The following is a 16,523-nucleotide window of genomic DNA, read 5'->3' on the forward strand; positions in this document are numbered from 1 at the left end:
TCTTTTTTGTGTGTGTGTGTGTAAAGAAGATCAGCCCTGAGCTAACATCCATGCTAATCCTCTTCTTTTTGCTGAGGAAGACCGGCTCTGAGCTAACATCTATTGCCAATCCTCCTCCTTTTCTTTTCCCCCAAAGCCCCAGTAGATAGTTGTATGTCATAATTGCACATCCTGCTAGTAGCCATATGTGGGACGCGGGCTGAGCATGGCTGGAGAAGCAGTGCGTCGGTGCGCGCCCGGGATCCGAACCCGGGCCGCCAGTAGCGGAGCGTGCACACTTAACCGCTAAGCCATGGGGCCGGCTCCCATTTTAACCATTTTTAAGAGTATAATTCTGTGACATTAAGTACATTCACAGTGTTTTGCAGCCATCACCACTGTTTCCAAAATTTTTCATCACCCCAAATAGAAAATTTGTACCCATTAAACAATAACTTTCCTCCCTCCATCCCCTGGTAACCTCTAATTTACTTTCTTTCACAGTGAATTTGCCTCTTCTAGATATTTCATAGAAGTGGAATCATACATTATTTATCCTCCTGTGTTGGGCTTTTTTCACTTAGCATAATGTTTCCAAGGGTATCCTCCATGTTGTAGCCTGTATCAGAACTTCATTCCTTTTTATGCCTGAATAATATTCCATTGTATGTATGTGTCACATTTTGTTTATCCATTTGTCTGTTGATAGACACTTGTTTCCCCCTTTCGGCTATCGTGAATAATAATGAACACTGGTGTTCAAGTATCTGAGTCCTTCGTATGCATTTCTGTTCATTCATAATGTTATTGTGCTGATCTGTGTTCTGGGTTCTGGAAGTGATGGAGGGAAGAGGTGTAGTGATGTTCCCTTCCTCGTTCCTGGACTGAAGTCTAGCCGGGAGCAGAACTGGCCTTTCTTTACCTCTCTTCTGCACACGTGTCTTCTGTTGCCTTTGGACTCTGGCTTGTTCCCCTGTCCCTTTCTTATGCCTTTCCACCCTCAAGCTACCTGCACCTATCTACCCCACCCAGAGAAAGTGAGTTGAATTCCAGTGATTGGGAGTCTACCCAGACCGTAATACATGATCTAAGGAGAGAATTTTAGTGCAGTTGCATTCCTGGGGCTTTCAATAGTATATTTTCTTATTAAATCTTTTATTTTTACCTTAAACTGTTATATAAATATCATTTAGTTTTGCTGATTGTCTTGTCATTTGATTGTAAGCTGCTTTGCTTTATGCTTCCTCCAATTCTATACATATATTTAGTTTATTTTTAAGCTATCTACATTTAAAATTTTAACTTTATTTTTAGAATACATGTATCTTTCAAAATTATTTCTAATGGTAAAAATTCAAATAGTACGACTATAAGATAAAAGTAAAAGTTTTTCTTTCTTTTTCTCTCCCTATTCTGACTCTGCAGAGGTAACCATTGTTTTTGTGTACTTTTTCAGAAGTATTCTTTACATAGATATGTATGTTTTCTTTTACCCAAACGAGATTTGCTCTGCAATTGCTTTTTTTACTTCACAGATCTTAGACATCTGTTTAACAGTAGGTGCATGGTATACCATTGTTAACTATTCATTCTCCTACTAATAGATTTATTAGATTATTTGGAATTTTTTCACAATTACAAGCAATCTTTATTGATCCTTATACAACATCTTTGGCTATGCGCATATGTATTTCTTTAGGACTATATCTGAGTCAAAGGGTGATCACATTTAAACTTTTGATATTATTGATACTAATGGTTCTCCAAAAAGGCTATACCACTTTACATTCTCATAGTGGTTTAGAGGACCAATTTGCTCACCTTGAGGAAAGAGCACATTATCAAATTTAAAAATCTTTGCTCAGATGGTATTTATTTTATTTTATTTTATTTTTATTTTTATTAATTAATTTATTTTTTGTGAGGAAGATCAGCCCTGAGCTAACATCCAGTGCCGACCCTCCTCTTTTTTGTGGAGGAAGATTGGCCCTGAGCTAACATCCATGCCCATCTTCCTCTACTTTATATGGGATGCCGCCACAGCATGGCATGACAAACGGTGCATCGGTGTGTGCCCAGGATCCGAACCCACGAACCCTGGGCTGCCGAAGCAGAGTGCGTGCACCCAACTGCTTGCGCCACCGGGCCAGCCCCAGATGGTATTTTAAATAGTGAATAATCATAAATAGTGATCAGATCATTGTGAACGTAATTTTCATCAATTACAATGATGTGATTTTTTAATAGTATTTTAGTGTTAATAATTGAGAGAATGCTGGATAAATCAACTTTTACTGAATCTTAAAATAATTAATAACCTTTTCTTTACCCACTTCCCCTGCCATCTACTATCCCACTTCTCTTTGCAGCAGAACCCTGAAGGTGTCATTTGTGCCTCGCTGTGTCATTTCTTCTCCCAGTCTTTCTTAAACCCACTCTGTTCAGACTTTCACCTTCACTACCATTGAAACTGCGTTTGTCAAGATGTCTTAAATGACCTTCCCTTTACTAAATTCCGTGGTCACTTCTCATTTCTCATTGTTCTAGCCTTTCAGCAAATTAGATACACGTTCTCCGCTTGGTTTCCAGGCCACCGTGTTCTCGGTTTTCTTCCTACTTAACTGGCTGCTCCTCAGACTCTCTTGCTGGTTCCTTATAAGTGAACTAATAAATGATGAAGTGCCCAGGCCTCAGTCTTTGGTGCTCTTCTCTTCTGACTCTATTTTTTTCCCCTTGATCTTGTCCAGCCTTGTGGTATTAAATACCATCTATGTCTAGCTAACTTTCAATTTTTTTTTTTTTTTTTTTTTTACATTTTTATTGATATTTTAATGGTTTCTAACATTGTGAGATTTTGGGTTGTACATTTTTGTTTGTCCTTCACCCCATATATGACTCCCTTCACCCCTTGTGCCCACCCCCCACCCCCCACCCCCACTTCCCGGGTAACCACAGTCCAGTTTTCTCTGTCCATGTGTTGGTTTATATTCCACATATGAGTGAGATCATACAGTGTTTGTCTTTCTCTTTCTGGCTTATTTCACTTAACATAATACGCTCCAGGCCCATCCATGTTGTTGCAAATGGGACGATTTTGTCTTTTTTTATGGCTGAGTAGTATTCCATTGTATATATATACCACATTTTCTTAATCCAATCGTCAGTCGAGGGACACTTAGGTTGCTTCCACTTCTTGGCTATGGTGAATAATGCTGCAATGAACATAGGGGTGCATAAGCCTCTTTGGATTGTTGATTTCAGGTGCGTTGGATAGATTCCCAGTAGTGGGATGGCTGGATCATAGGGCATCTCTATTTTTAATTCTTTGAGGAATCTCCATACCGTTTTCCATAGAGGCTGCACCAATTTGCATTCCCACCAGCTGTGTATGAGGGTTCCTGTTTCTCCACATCCTCTCCAACATTTGTTGTTTTTTGTCTTGGTGATTATAGCCATTCTAACGGGCGTGAGGTGGTATCTTAGTGTTGTTTTGATTTGCATTTCCCTGATGATTAGTGATGTTGAGCATCTTTTCATGTGCCTATTGGCCATCTGTATATCTTCCTTGGAGAAGTGTCTGTTCATTTCCTCTGCCCATTTTTTGATCGGGTTGTTTGTTTTTTTGTTGTTCAATTGTGTGAGTTCTTTATATATTATGGAGATCAACCCCTTGTCAGATGTATGTTTTGCAAATATTCTCTCCCAGCTGGTTGGTTGTTTGTTCATCTTGATTCTGATTTCATTTGTCTTATAAAAGCTCTTTAGTCTGATAAAGTCCCACTTGTTTATTTTTTCTTTAGTTTCCCTAGTCTGGGTAGGCATGTCATCCGAAAAGATTCCTTTAAACCCAATGTCAAATAGTGTGTTGCCTATATTTTCTTCTATGAGTTTTATAGTTTCAGGTCTCACCTTCAGGTCTTTGATCCATTTTGAGTTAATTTTTGTGTATGGCGATAGCACATGGTCCACTTTCATTCTTTTGCATGTGGATGTCCAGTTTTCCCAACACCATTTATTGAAGAGACTTTCCTTTCTCCATTGCATGTCCTTAGCACCTTTGTCGAAAATTAGCTGTCCGTATATGTGTGGTTTTATTTCTGGGCTTTCAATTCTGTTCCATTGATCTGTGTGTCTGTTTTTGTACCAGTACCATGCTGTTTTGATTACTATTGCTTTGTAGTATGTTTTGAAGTCAGGAATTGTGATGCCTCCTGCTTTGTTCTTTTTCTTTAGGATTTCTTTAGCTATTCGGGGTCTTTTGTTGCCCCATATAAATTTTAGTATTCTTTTTTCTATTTCTGTGAAGAATGTCATTGGGATTCTGATTGGGATTGCATTGAATCTGTAGATTGCTTTAGGTAAAATAGACATTTTAACTATGTTTATTCTTCCAATCCACGTGCATGGGATATCTTTCCATTTCTTTATGTCATCGTAGATTTCCCTCAATAATGTCTTGTAGTTCTCATTGTATAGGTCCTTCACCTCCTTGGTAAGATTTATTCCTAGGTATTTTATTCTTTTTGGTGCAATTGTAAATGGTATTATCTTTTTGAGCTCTCTTTCTGTTAGTTCATTATTAGCATATAGAAATGCAACTGATTTTTGTAGATTGATTTTGTACCCTGCAACTTTGCTGTAGTTGTTGATTGTTTCTAACAGTTTTCCAACAGATTCTTTAGGGTTTTCTATATATACAATCATGTCATCTGCAAATAGTGAGAGTTTCACTTCTTCGTTACCTATTTGGATTCCTTTTATTCCTTTTTCTTGCCTAATTGCTCTGGCCAAAACCTCCAGCACTATGTTGAACAGGAGTGGTGAGAGTGGGCAGCCCTGCCTCGTTCCTGTTCTCAGAGGAATGGCTTTCAGTCTTTCCCTGTTGAGTATGATGTTAGCTGTGGGTTTGTCATATATGGCCTTTATTATGTTGAGGTACTTTCCTTCTATTCCCAATTTATTGAGAGTTTTTATCATAAATGGATGTTGTATCTTGTCAAATGCCTTCTCTGCGTCTATTGAGATGATCATGTGGTTTTTATTCTTTGTTTTGTTGATGTGATGTATCACGTTGATTGATTTGCGGATGTTGAACCATCCCTGCGTCTCTGGTATAAATCCCACTTGATCATGGTGTATGATCTTTTTAATATATTGTTGTATTCGGTTTGCCAATATTTTGTTGAGGATTTTTGCATCAATGTTCATCAGCGATATTGGCCTGTAATTTTCTTTCTTTGTATTGTCTTTGTCTGGTTTCGGTATCAGGGTGATGTTGGCCTCGTAGAATGATTCAGGAAGTGTTCCATCTTCCTCTATTTTTTGGAATAGTTTGAGGAGGATGGGTATTAAATCTTCTTTGAATGTTTGGTAAAATTCACTGGAGAAGCCATCTGGTCCTGGACTTTTATTTTTTGGGAGGTTTTTGATTACTATTTCAATCTCTTTACTTGTGATTGGTCTATTCAGATTCTCCATTTCTTCTTGGTTCAATTTTGGGAGGTTGTATAAGTCTAAGAATTTATCCATTTCTTCTAGATTGTCCAATTTGTTGGCATATAATTTCTCATAGTATTCTCTTATAATCCTCTGTATTTCCATGGTATCCGTTGTAATTTCTCCTCTTTCATTTCTAATTTTATTTACTTGAACCTTTTCTCTTTTTTTCTTAGTTAGCCTGGCTAAGGGTTTGTCTATTTTGTTTATCTTCTCGAAGAACCAACTCTTTGTTTCATTAATCCTTTCTACTGTTTTTTTGGTCTCAATATCATTTATTTCTGCTCTGATTTTTATTATTTCTCTCCTTCTGCTGGCTTTGGGCTTTGTTTGTTCTTCTTTTTCTAGTTCTGTTAGGTGTAATTTAAGGTTGCCTATTAGGGCTTTTTCTTGTTTGTTAAGGTGGGCTTGTATCGCTATGAGTTTCCCTCTCAGGACCGCTTTTGCTGCGTCCCATATGGTTTGATATGGCATGTTATCATTTTCGTTTGTTTCCAGATAGTTTTTGATTTCTCCTTTAATTTCATCAATGATCCATTGGTTGTTCAGTAGCATGTTGTTTAATCTCCACATTTTTGTCACTTTCCCAGTTTTTTTTTCCTGGTTCATTTCCAGTTTCATAGCCTTATGGTCTGAAAAGATGCTTGTTATGATTTCAATCCTTTTAAATTTATTGAGGCTTGCTTTGTTTCCCAACATATGGTCTATCCTAGAGAATGTTCCATGCGCGCTTGAGAAGAATGTGTAGTCAGCTGTTTTTGGGTGTAGTGCTCTGTATATGTCTACTAGGTCCATCTCGTCCAGTTTTTCATTTAAGTCTAATATTTCTTTATTAACTTTTTGTCTGGATGATCTATCCATTGCTGTAAGTGGGGTGTTAAGATCCCCTACTATTATTGTGTTGTTGTTGATTTCTCCTTTTAGGTTTGTTAATAGTTGTTTTATGTACATTGGTGCTCCTATGTTGGGTGCATATATATTTATAAGTGATATGTCTTCTTGATGGAGTGTCCCTTTTATCATTATATATTTCCCTTCTTTGTCTTTCTTAACCTGTTTTATCTTGAAGTCTACTTTGTCTGATATGAGTATGGCAACACCTGCTTTCTTTTGTTTGCCATTAGCTTGGAGTATTGTCTTCCATCCTTTCACTCTGAGCCTGTGCTTGTCTTTAGTGCTAAGATGTGTTTCCTGAAGGCAGCATATTGTTGGGTCTTGCTTTTTAATCCATCCTGCCACTCTGTATCTTTTGATTGGAGAGTTCAATCCATTTACATTTAGGGTAATTATTGAAATATGAGGGTTGAATGTTGCTGTTTTGTCACTTATTTTCTGGTTCTTTTGCATTTCCTTTGTTTCTTGTCCCATTTGTTTTGGACTGCCAATTCAGTTTGGTTGTTCTGTCTTATGATTCTTCTAGTTTTCTCTTTGTTTATCATATGTGGTTTTAATTTGATTATTTGTTTAGTGGTTACCTTGAGGTTTGGGCGAAAAATCTTCTGTATGAGATAGTCCATTATCTGATAGCCTCCTATTTCCTTATACTAAGTCAATTCAGTCACTTTCCTCTTCCCCTTCTAAGTTGCTCTTGTTATACCTTATTCTATCGTGTGTTGTGGCTGTGTGTTTACAGTGATGAGGTTAAATTTATTTTTGGTGAATTTCTTCCTTTGATCTTTGAGTTTAGTATTTAAGTGGTTGCTAACCTATTCCGGTAAAGATCTACTATTTCTCTGATTTTGTCTACCTACTTTTCTCCTTACTCCAAGCTTTGTGTTCCCTTTCTCTTCTTGTTTTCAGGCCTGAGGGCCTTCTTGAGTATTTCTTGTAGTGGCGGTCTCGTGGCCATGAACTCCCTTAGCTTTTGTTTATCTGGGAGAGTTACTATTTCTCCCTCATATTTGAAGGATATTTTTGCTGGATAGAGTATTCTTGGCTGAAAGTTTTTGTCTTTTAGTATTTTGAATATATCATTCCAGTCTCTTCTAGCCTGAAAAGTTTCTGTTGAGAAATCCGCTGAGAGCCTGATGGGAGTTCCTTTGTACGTTATTTTTTGTTTTTGTCTAGCTGCCCTTAATATTGTTTCTTTGTCGTTGACCCTGGCTAGCCTTACCACTAGGTGTCGTGGTGAAGGCCTTTGTCTGTTAATATATATAGGCGTCCTGTTGGCTTCGCTTACTGGTATTTCCTGCTCCTTCCCCAGATTTGGGAAATTTTCAGCTATTATTTCCTTGAATAGGCTCTCTGTTCCTCTTTCCCTCTCCTCTCCCTCAGGAATACCTATAATTCTTATGTTACATTTTCTAATAGAGTCCGATATTTCTCGGAGTCTTTCTTCATTTCTTTTTAGTCTTAGTTCTCTCTCTTCTTCCATCTGGAGTATATCTGTATTCCTATCCTCTAAAGTACTAATTCTTTCCTCCATATTGTCAGCTCTGTTCTTTAAAGATTCCAGATTCTCCTTTATCTCCTCCATTGTGTTCTTCATCTCCATCAGCCCTGATAGGTTTTTCTTTATGATTTCAATCTCTTTTGTGAAGAAACTCCTAATCTCATTTAATTGTTTGTCTGTGTTGTCTCGTATTTCGTTGAGTGTTTTTATGATAGCTATTTTGAAATCTCTGTCATTTAGTTTATGGATTTCTGTGTCTTCGGGGTTGATTTCTGGTTGCTTGTCATTTTGTTTCTGGTCTGGTGATTTCATATATTTTTGCATTGTGGTTCCTGTGTTGGTTTTGATTTTCCTCATCCTGGAAGTCTCTGGTTGCACTTTCCACCTGCCGCCACTGTGTGGTGGTGAGGGGCTGTGTAGTCTAAGCCCCCTGCGCTCTGCCCCAGTTTTTCTGCTGCGATCCGCAGTTTTGTTTTGTTTTGTTTTGTTTCTTTTCCCCACTGCGATCCACGGGTCCAGTCCAATTTATTCTGGTCTGCCTCGGACCGCTAGATCTGGTCGAGCTGCAGACTCCGGGTTGTGGGGAGGGGGGAGCTCTCTCTTTTGCCCTCTGGGTCCCTGACGTGGGAGGCTTCTCGTTTGCCCCTCTTTATCCGCTCTCTGGGTTGCTCAGATGTTGATGGTAGCCCTGTGGCTCCTCTGAGCCCTCTGTGCGGGAGTTTCCCACTGGCTGAGAGCGCCCGAAGAGCTACAGTTTCCCGCCGAGGGCCGCCCCTCCCCCCTCTCTGGGAGCCGCGTGGACCGGATCGCTGATCTGATGGGGAGGGAGCGGAGTTCTCCTTACCTCTCCCCACTTCCTCCGGGGGCCCAGCACGTTCCGCTCTCAGATGTGCGGCAGTGTGGATCCCTCCGCTCCAGCTTTTGACTGTCTGGGATTCCGTTGTTTGTCTGTGGCTGTTACTTTTGTTGTATTTTGTGGGGGAAGAATTCACGGGAAAGCTCACTCCGCCATGATGCTGACGTCACTAACTTTCAATTTTTTATCTGCAGTCCAGACTACTGTCTTGAACTCTGGACTCATATATGCAACTGCCTATTCAACCTTCGCAGTGGGATGCCTAATAGACATCTCAAACTTAATAGGTCAAAAAATGAACTTCTGCCATTTTCCCCTTAAACCAACTCAACAATCACTCTTCCCCATATCAGTTGATGGCAGCTTCAGTGGCTCAAGACAAAACCATGGAGTCATCCTTGACTCATTGCTTCTCACACATTCCACATCCCATCTGTCAGAGAATCTTAATGGCTCTCCCTTCAACATAAATCCAGAATCTGGTCACCTCTCACTCTTCTCTGTTATCAGCCTTGTATGAACCATCATCACCTACCCCCAACCCCCTCGACTCCTGGATTACTGCGCTGGTCTCCTAAGTAGTCTTCCCACTTCTGCCCCTGCCCTTCTATGACACATGTTAAACACAGCAGCCAGAGTGATCTCTTTTAAATCCCAAGTTACTGCTCTGTTCCAGTGGCTCTCATCTCACTCAGAATAAAACCCAAAGTCTACCGTGGTCTACAAGGACCTACATGCTCTGGCCTCTGTCACCTGTCTGACCCATTACTCTCCCCTTGCTCCTTCTGCTCCAGCCATGCTGGCCTCCTCGTTTATGGATCACACCAGTTTAGCGCCTTTGTACTGGCTATTTCCTCTGCCTGGTGGGAAATTCTTCCCTGAAATACTCCCATGGCTCCTCCACCACCTCTTTCAAGTCTTTGCTCAAATGTCAGCTTCTCAGTGATGCCCACCGTGACTTTCCTACTTAAAGTTGCAAGCACCTCCCACCTAAATAGACTCACACTTCCAGTTTCCCCACTCTGCCCTATTTTTTTCTCCACACGTACTTATCACTTTTAAAATACCATATAATTCACTGATCAGTTATTCTACTTTGCTATTGTCTGTCTGTCCTCAGTACAGTCCCATAAGGGCAGAGATTTTTTCCCCCTGTTTTGTTCACTACTGGTTCCCAGGGTCTTAGAATACTGCCTGGCACGTAACAGGTACTAAATAAATATTTGTTGAATGAATGCATGAATGAATTTTGAATAAGGGCATGCATGTGAAAACTTTTACCTATGAATTTTATAGTTAAGGGTTTTTAAAAATTTTATAATCTAAAGAAATATAAGAAAATAAATTTATTGATTGTAAATTTTGGGTTGTAGCTTTTCTTGTATTTTAAGTTTCAGATGTGCTTTCTTTTTCTAAATTTTCAGCTTCAGTTGTGGAGGGTCAAAAGGGTATCATTCCTCGAGCTATCCAAGAAATATTTCAAAATATCTCTGAAAATCCTAGCATTGACTTTAATATAAAAGTGTCTTATATAGAAGTATACAAGGAAGACCTAAGAGATCTTCTAGAACTGGAGACATCTGTAAAGGATCTTCACATCCGAGAAGATGAAAAAGGAAACACAGGTAAAGTAGCCTACTTAATCGATAGCTTTCATTAGCAAATAGATATGATTTAATTCAGTTTCTGGGTATAATCCAAAAATCTTTAAAAACAGACATAGAAGCAAAATGAATTTGTTTTTACTTTAAAATTGAATAGCTTATTGATTACCAGTATCAGTTAAATCACCCAGGTGAAAAGTAGAAGTTCAGACTGGTTGGTAAGATGAAGTTATTAAGTTGTAATTCAAAATACTTATTTCCTGTAATTGTGCCCCCCTCCCCCGAGCTGACCTTAAGCGAGACTGTGAAATAGGCTAAATTAGTTTTTATATATTTTTTTCTCCCAGAGGTACCCCAAGATTGGGGATGGCTTCTCCCTTTGCTGTTCATTCAGGTTGATCCAGAACTCTCCTTTCTTCCTCTTTGATTTTTGTCCTAGCACACCTATTGCTTCTTTTTTTTTTTTAAATTTAGAGAGTTTATGTGTTTGCTTCCCCATATTGACATTTACCTGTCTTTTGTTGTGCTTCTCAAGATCTGACTTTCTGTGCTGCTAACCTGTTAATCTCATTAAATATCCATTTATTTGGAAATGGGAAAAGGTTAGAATGGTAGGGTCAAAATGCAAGTATTTTAAGAAATGATACTTTCTGCTTTTCTGATTTAAAAGGTAATATGTCCAACTTAGAACATTTTGAAAAAATAGAAAAGTATAAGGAAGAAAGTTAAAGATCATCTTTAATCCCAGAACCCAGAAATAGCAACTTTTCTTTTTGATGTGTTTCCTTCGAGACTTCTTTTTCTGTACACATATAATTTTTTTTAGTATGCTTGCAGCTCCACATATAGTATTGTATCTTATTTTTTCACTTAACATTTATATTGTGAGCATTTTCATACGTCATTATTTTTCAAGCTTATCCATGATCATGTGGTAGTTTGTTTTCTGAATGTATTATAATAATTTATTTAACTAATAGTCCATTGTTGGACATTTAGGCTGTTTCCTGATTTTCACTGTTATTAATAACAATGACTGTTCTTAGATGTCTTCCTCTCCTAGAAAACACATTTAGTAGAACCATCCTGGAGATACAGGATCCTGTCAGAGGAGTGACTCCCTGGAGGACTTGACTAGCAGTTAGGAAAGATGGCAGTCATCATTCAAACAGCAGCCTGCAGAGGGCAGTAAAGCTTGCCTCCTTATAGGCCCTGTCCTGGCAGCCCTGGCATTCCTGGGTGTTGGAAGAAATTGGTTTCTGTTTTGTTTTTTAGAAAGAAAGCATACATGGTAGTTTATGGTCTTATTAGGTAATTCACTGTAGTTTTATCTTTTCTGGACAGAATTCAGACTGATGTTTTGATCTTCTGTATCTTATGAAATGTAATTATTGAATGCTTTTATCTTTTATTAAAAGTTACAAAAATAATACATGTTTATTATAAAAGAGTCAAACAATGCAGAAGTATACACTGTCACTCCCGATAAACTTAATGATCAAAATATGCCATGGCTGATATCAATTCTGCAAAAATTTTGGAAGGATGTAACAAATTGTCTTAAGACAAATTGCCAAATATCTTATATAATGTTCCACTCATAACAAAACGCATTTATTTGATATATTTATTTAGTTCCTCTGTGTGAAGCAGCGGTTGGTATCCAACGTGGATGCTGCACAATTAGCCTCACCCTGGAAGCTTTTTAAGAAATATTGATTTCTGGGCCCCACTTTTCAGAAATTCTGATGAATTAGTCTGGGATGGGGCCTTGGCATTGGTACTTTCTTTTTTATACAGCTACCAGGTGATTTGCAGGTGGGTTTGAGGACCACAGATAGTGCTCAGCTATAGCCTAACGTTAGAAAGATTTTAGAAAAGTTAATACTATGATTTACAGTTACATCGTCATATTTTATAATTGCTGATATTTTAGCACTCTCTGTTTTTAGTACAGGTACTTGAGAACTTTAAGTGAACTAGGTTTGTTAAAAAAGGTGTCATGATGGAAGTAATGCAAGCAAAATGATTATTTTTGAAAGAAACAGTGACATGACAGGATCTGATTAAACAGGAAGCATGGCACTGTAATTCAAGCACAGAATCAGGAGCTTTACTGCTCTGATTCAAATCCCAAATCCACCTACTCCTTTCTGAAATATTTTTGGATACGAAAAAATACTGTGGGTATTAAACTTAGGTTATTTTCAGTTCTTATTCTGCCATTGAAATAGAAACTTTTTTTGAATTGCCATCTCATTTGTTTTACTCTGATAGTATACCTACATTTCTGTTTTTAAAATGAATAACCAACTTTATTTTACTACTGTAATTTTCATTTTATCATTGGTTATGACCCCACAATACCAAAAGCCTTAAACCTAAGATGGCTTGAGTATTAGCAAAACTCAAACGAAACTAATTTCTTTTAAGTAATCTACTCCTGATTAAGTCATCTGAGTTATATGTTTAATTAACCTATTATTTTTTAATTAATCTGTTAAACTGTACAAATAAAAATACTGGTATAAAGAGTTTTTCTTTTGTTAGCCATCTTAAAGAATTGAATGTGATATGTAACTTTAGAGAAACCAGGTTGTTTAAAAAATATATATATTACATCTTTTAGAATTTAAACATCAAAATGAGTGCTTTCCATTAAAATAGTTCCTTTGGGAGATTATCTAAAATTATTTAATGATGTTGCTGATGTTATTGTATTTGAAATGCTATTGATTTTTTTTGAAGGGACTGTCTTATCTAGGCAGTTTAGCAAATAGTACCTGTTGTGTGGTTAATTTAACTATACTGGATTTTGATTAAAACTTGCTTAAAAACTTGCTATTTTAAGTGATTGTTGGGGCCAAGGAGTGCCAGGTGGAGAGTGCAGATGAAGTGATGAGTCTCCTGGAGATGGGGAATGCAGCCAGGCATACAGGTACCACCCAAGTGAATGAGCACTCCAGTAGATCACATGCAATTTTTACTATCAGCATTTATCAAGTGGAGAAAAATGTAGAGGCGGCTGAAGATGGATCGTGCTATTCCCATCGGCGTATTGTCTCAAAGTTCCACTTTGTGGATTTGGCTGGATCAGAAAGAGTAACCAAAACGGGGAATACTGGTGAACGGTTCAAAGAATCCATTCAAATCAACAGTGGGCTGCTGGCTTTAGGAAACGTAATAAGCGCTCTTGGGGACCCACGCAGGAAGAGTTCACATATTCCATATAGGGATGCCAAAATTACCCGGCTTCTGAAAGATTCTCTGGGAGGCAGTGCCAAGACTGTCATGATCACTTGTGTCAGCCCATCCTCCTTGGATTTTGATGAGTCCTTAAATTCTCTCAAATATGCCAACAGAGCACGCAACATTAGAAACAAACCCACCTTAAACTTCAGCCCTGAGTCAGACCGTATGGACGAAATGGAATTTGAGATTAAGTTGCTTCGAGAAGCTTTGCAAAGCCAGCAGGCTAGTATCAGCCAAACCAGCCAGATCCATCGAGAGGAGACTCCTGATAAAAATAGGATCCATTCTCTTGAGGAGCAAGTAGCTCAGCTACAAGGAGAATGTCTGGGTTACCAAAATTGTATAGAGGAAGCCTTTACGTTCCTGGTGGACTTAAAAGATGCTGTGAGACTAAACCAAAAGCAGCAACACAAACTACAGGAGTGGTTTAACATGACTCAGGATGTCAGGAAGGCGATTCTCACCTCCTTCAGAGGAAACCAAGGCAGTGGAAACCTGGGAGAGGAACCACAGCATATTACAGTTCTCCAGCTGAAACGAGAGCTTAAGAAATGCCAGGTACTTAGACACCCCTTTCATAAGTTAACTTGCTTAAGGACTGAATTTATGTGGGCAAGTGTCATTTTGGAATTTCAGAAACTTTTTTTTAAAAGGATTATATGTAAAATCTCGTTTGCCTTTACTCTGCTTCTCTCTCCCTTCTCTTTTCCTATTGCTTTCTCCTCATAATTTATACCTTTCTTGGCTCCTCCTCCTTTCTCCTTTAGTTAAAATATATTTAATTTGTTATATTTATTAAACAGAATTTTGTGGATCCTGTCATTAGAGGATGAAAAGAAACACAATTTCAGAAACAAAATTAAGTTATACTTTAATGAGTTTTTATCCTTCTATGGGTCAGTGGTTCTTGAAAGAAAAAAATACTTCATCCCTTGAGTTTAGAGTATTGATTTTTTAAAAAAACAAATCATCATATTTGATAATATTTAAGGAATGTAGATATGTACATGTGTATGTATTGCATATATGTATATTGAGTTCAGAATTACATTTCCCCACTTTTCATTCAAAAGACATTCATTGAGTGAAGATTATGTGTCACGAAGAAATAGTGGAGAACAAGACATACCTAGTACTGCTTATGTGGAGTTTGCAATGTGGTGGGCAAATAGGTGTTCTGCCTGGTTTTTAAAATAGGAAAACATAGTTAAAAAAAGAAAAATCATTAAAAAATAACTGCCTAGTTAGAAATCTTTCCTCAATACCTTTTTATATGTATTAGAAAGAAGCCAGTTGTATTATTCTCTGTTACAGCAGTTCTCGAACTTTTTATTCACAAAGTTTCTTTACATTCTTAAAATTGAGGTCCCCAGTTGTATCTATTGATATTTACCATATTAGAATTAAAGCAAAAAATATAAACTATTTATTAATTTATTCAAAACTAACATAATAACCTGATTATATGTTAATATAAAGAACAGTCTGTCATGAAAAAAAATTTTCCACAACAAAAAAATTTAATAAAAGTGGAATTGTTTTACATTTTTGCAAATGTCTTTTAATGTCTGGCTTGATATAAGACAGGTGGATTTTCTTATCTGCTTCAGTGCTCAATTTGTTGCAATATGTTGAAGTATCTGAAAAAAATCCAGTCTCATAGATTTGTAGTTGGAAGGGAAGAATATTTTAATGACTTTCAGATAATTGTGAATATTCTTCCTTGATATTACACCAAAACTCAACAAGTAGAAATTTCCTAAAGGTTACTTGCAATGTGGGCTTTGAAACTATTTTGTTACATTAAGATCTATACATTAAAATACACTGGTCTCTGTCTTGTACTTTGAATGGATCTTTTATCTACACATGATTTTGAATCATCATGCTTTGGTAATTAGGGAAATATTTGTTTACTAAATTATGGAGATGTTCCAAATGTTGACACATTTCATTATACAATATAAAAAATTCATTTTCGTTAATATCACCACTGATCTCAGCAAAGTCTTCTAGGTATGAAGTCTGAAGCTGTCATGCCCTCAGTAGTAGAAATGTTTTCCAAAATTCCAAAATTTTTGCATGAAACTTGAATTTTATCCTTTGCAATGAATACCTATTGTTAGTTGTTTTCCTTGAAATGACTGTTCTCGTTTTCGAGAAAATGTCTCCCACATACCCAAGTATGAATAACCATATTTGTCAGTCATTCTTTAGAGTAAAAATAGTGCCCTATGAAAAAAATGGCTAGTTCAGCTTGCAGCTCAAACAATTGTACAAGATATTTTTTCTCACAGACAACTATTGCTCTTCAGTATACAGCAGAACTACTTTATGCATACCTCCCATTTTCTCATGTAGAATACTAAAAAAAAAAAATGTACTCAAGGGTTGAGATTTAATAAAATAATTTTTATTGCTTTATCAAGATATTCTTAAGTAAAACTGGCATTTGTTTGTTTTTAATGTGAGTGCACAGCATTGAAGAATACAGTGACTACTAGTAGTTTGGTGACACTTCATTTGTGCTGAAAACCAGCAGTTTTACCCACCATTGCTTTCGCACCATTGGTGCAAATGTCAACCTAGTGAAAAAGGCAAATATCATCTTAGTATTATTAGGAAAATAGTTTTGACCTCAAGGACACCCTGAGAGAGGATCTAAGGGACATGCTGAAAGCGTCTGTGCTGAGCACACTATGCTGAGCACACTGTGAGAACTCTGGCTCTACTACAGAGCTTTTGATATTTAACTATACGCATTTAAAGTTAATAGTTTCTAAATCATGGATTTTTTTTTTTAAAGGCTGTAACTCTGTCCTGCCTTCTTCCTAGTTAGAGCAGGCCTGGCCCTTCCTCACTGGTACAAGAAACTGGCGTAGGGGTTACTGGAAGCTTGAACTTTGCGACACATATAGGAGTTGGCGACAGGAAGCGCTTTTCC

The 16,523-nt window shown here is 37.5% G+C and overlaps 1 protein-coding gene across 4 annotated transcripts in view; it reads left to right on the top strand.

Annotated features, from left to right (window-relative positions):
• KIF27 (kinesin family member 27) overlaps positions 1–16,523 on the top strand; it is a 100,995-nt gene that overhangs the window by 7,924 nt on the left and 76,548 nt on the right. For all 4 annotated transcript variants that reach the window (XM_058565532.1, XM_058565533.1, XM_058565534.1 and 1 more), the window contains 2 exons: positions 10,148–10,348; positions 13,179–14,137. In XM_058565532.1, the coding sequence (XP_058421515.1) occupies positions 10,148–10,348; positions 13,179–14,137 (1,160 nt within the window). The remainder of the gene's footprint in view (positions 1–10,147; positions 10,349–13,178; positions 14,138–16,523) is intronic.

The sequence above is a fragment of the Diceros bicornis genome, chromosome 22, assembly GCF_020826845.1.
Source record: "Diceros bicornis minor isolate mBicDic1 chromosome 22, mDicBic1.mat.cur, whole genome shotgun sequence".
Lineage (NCBI taxonomy): Eukaryota > Metazoa > Chordata > Mammalia > Perissodactyla > Rhinocerotidae > Diceros > Diceros bicornis.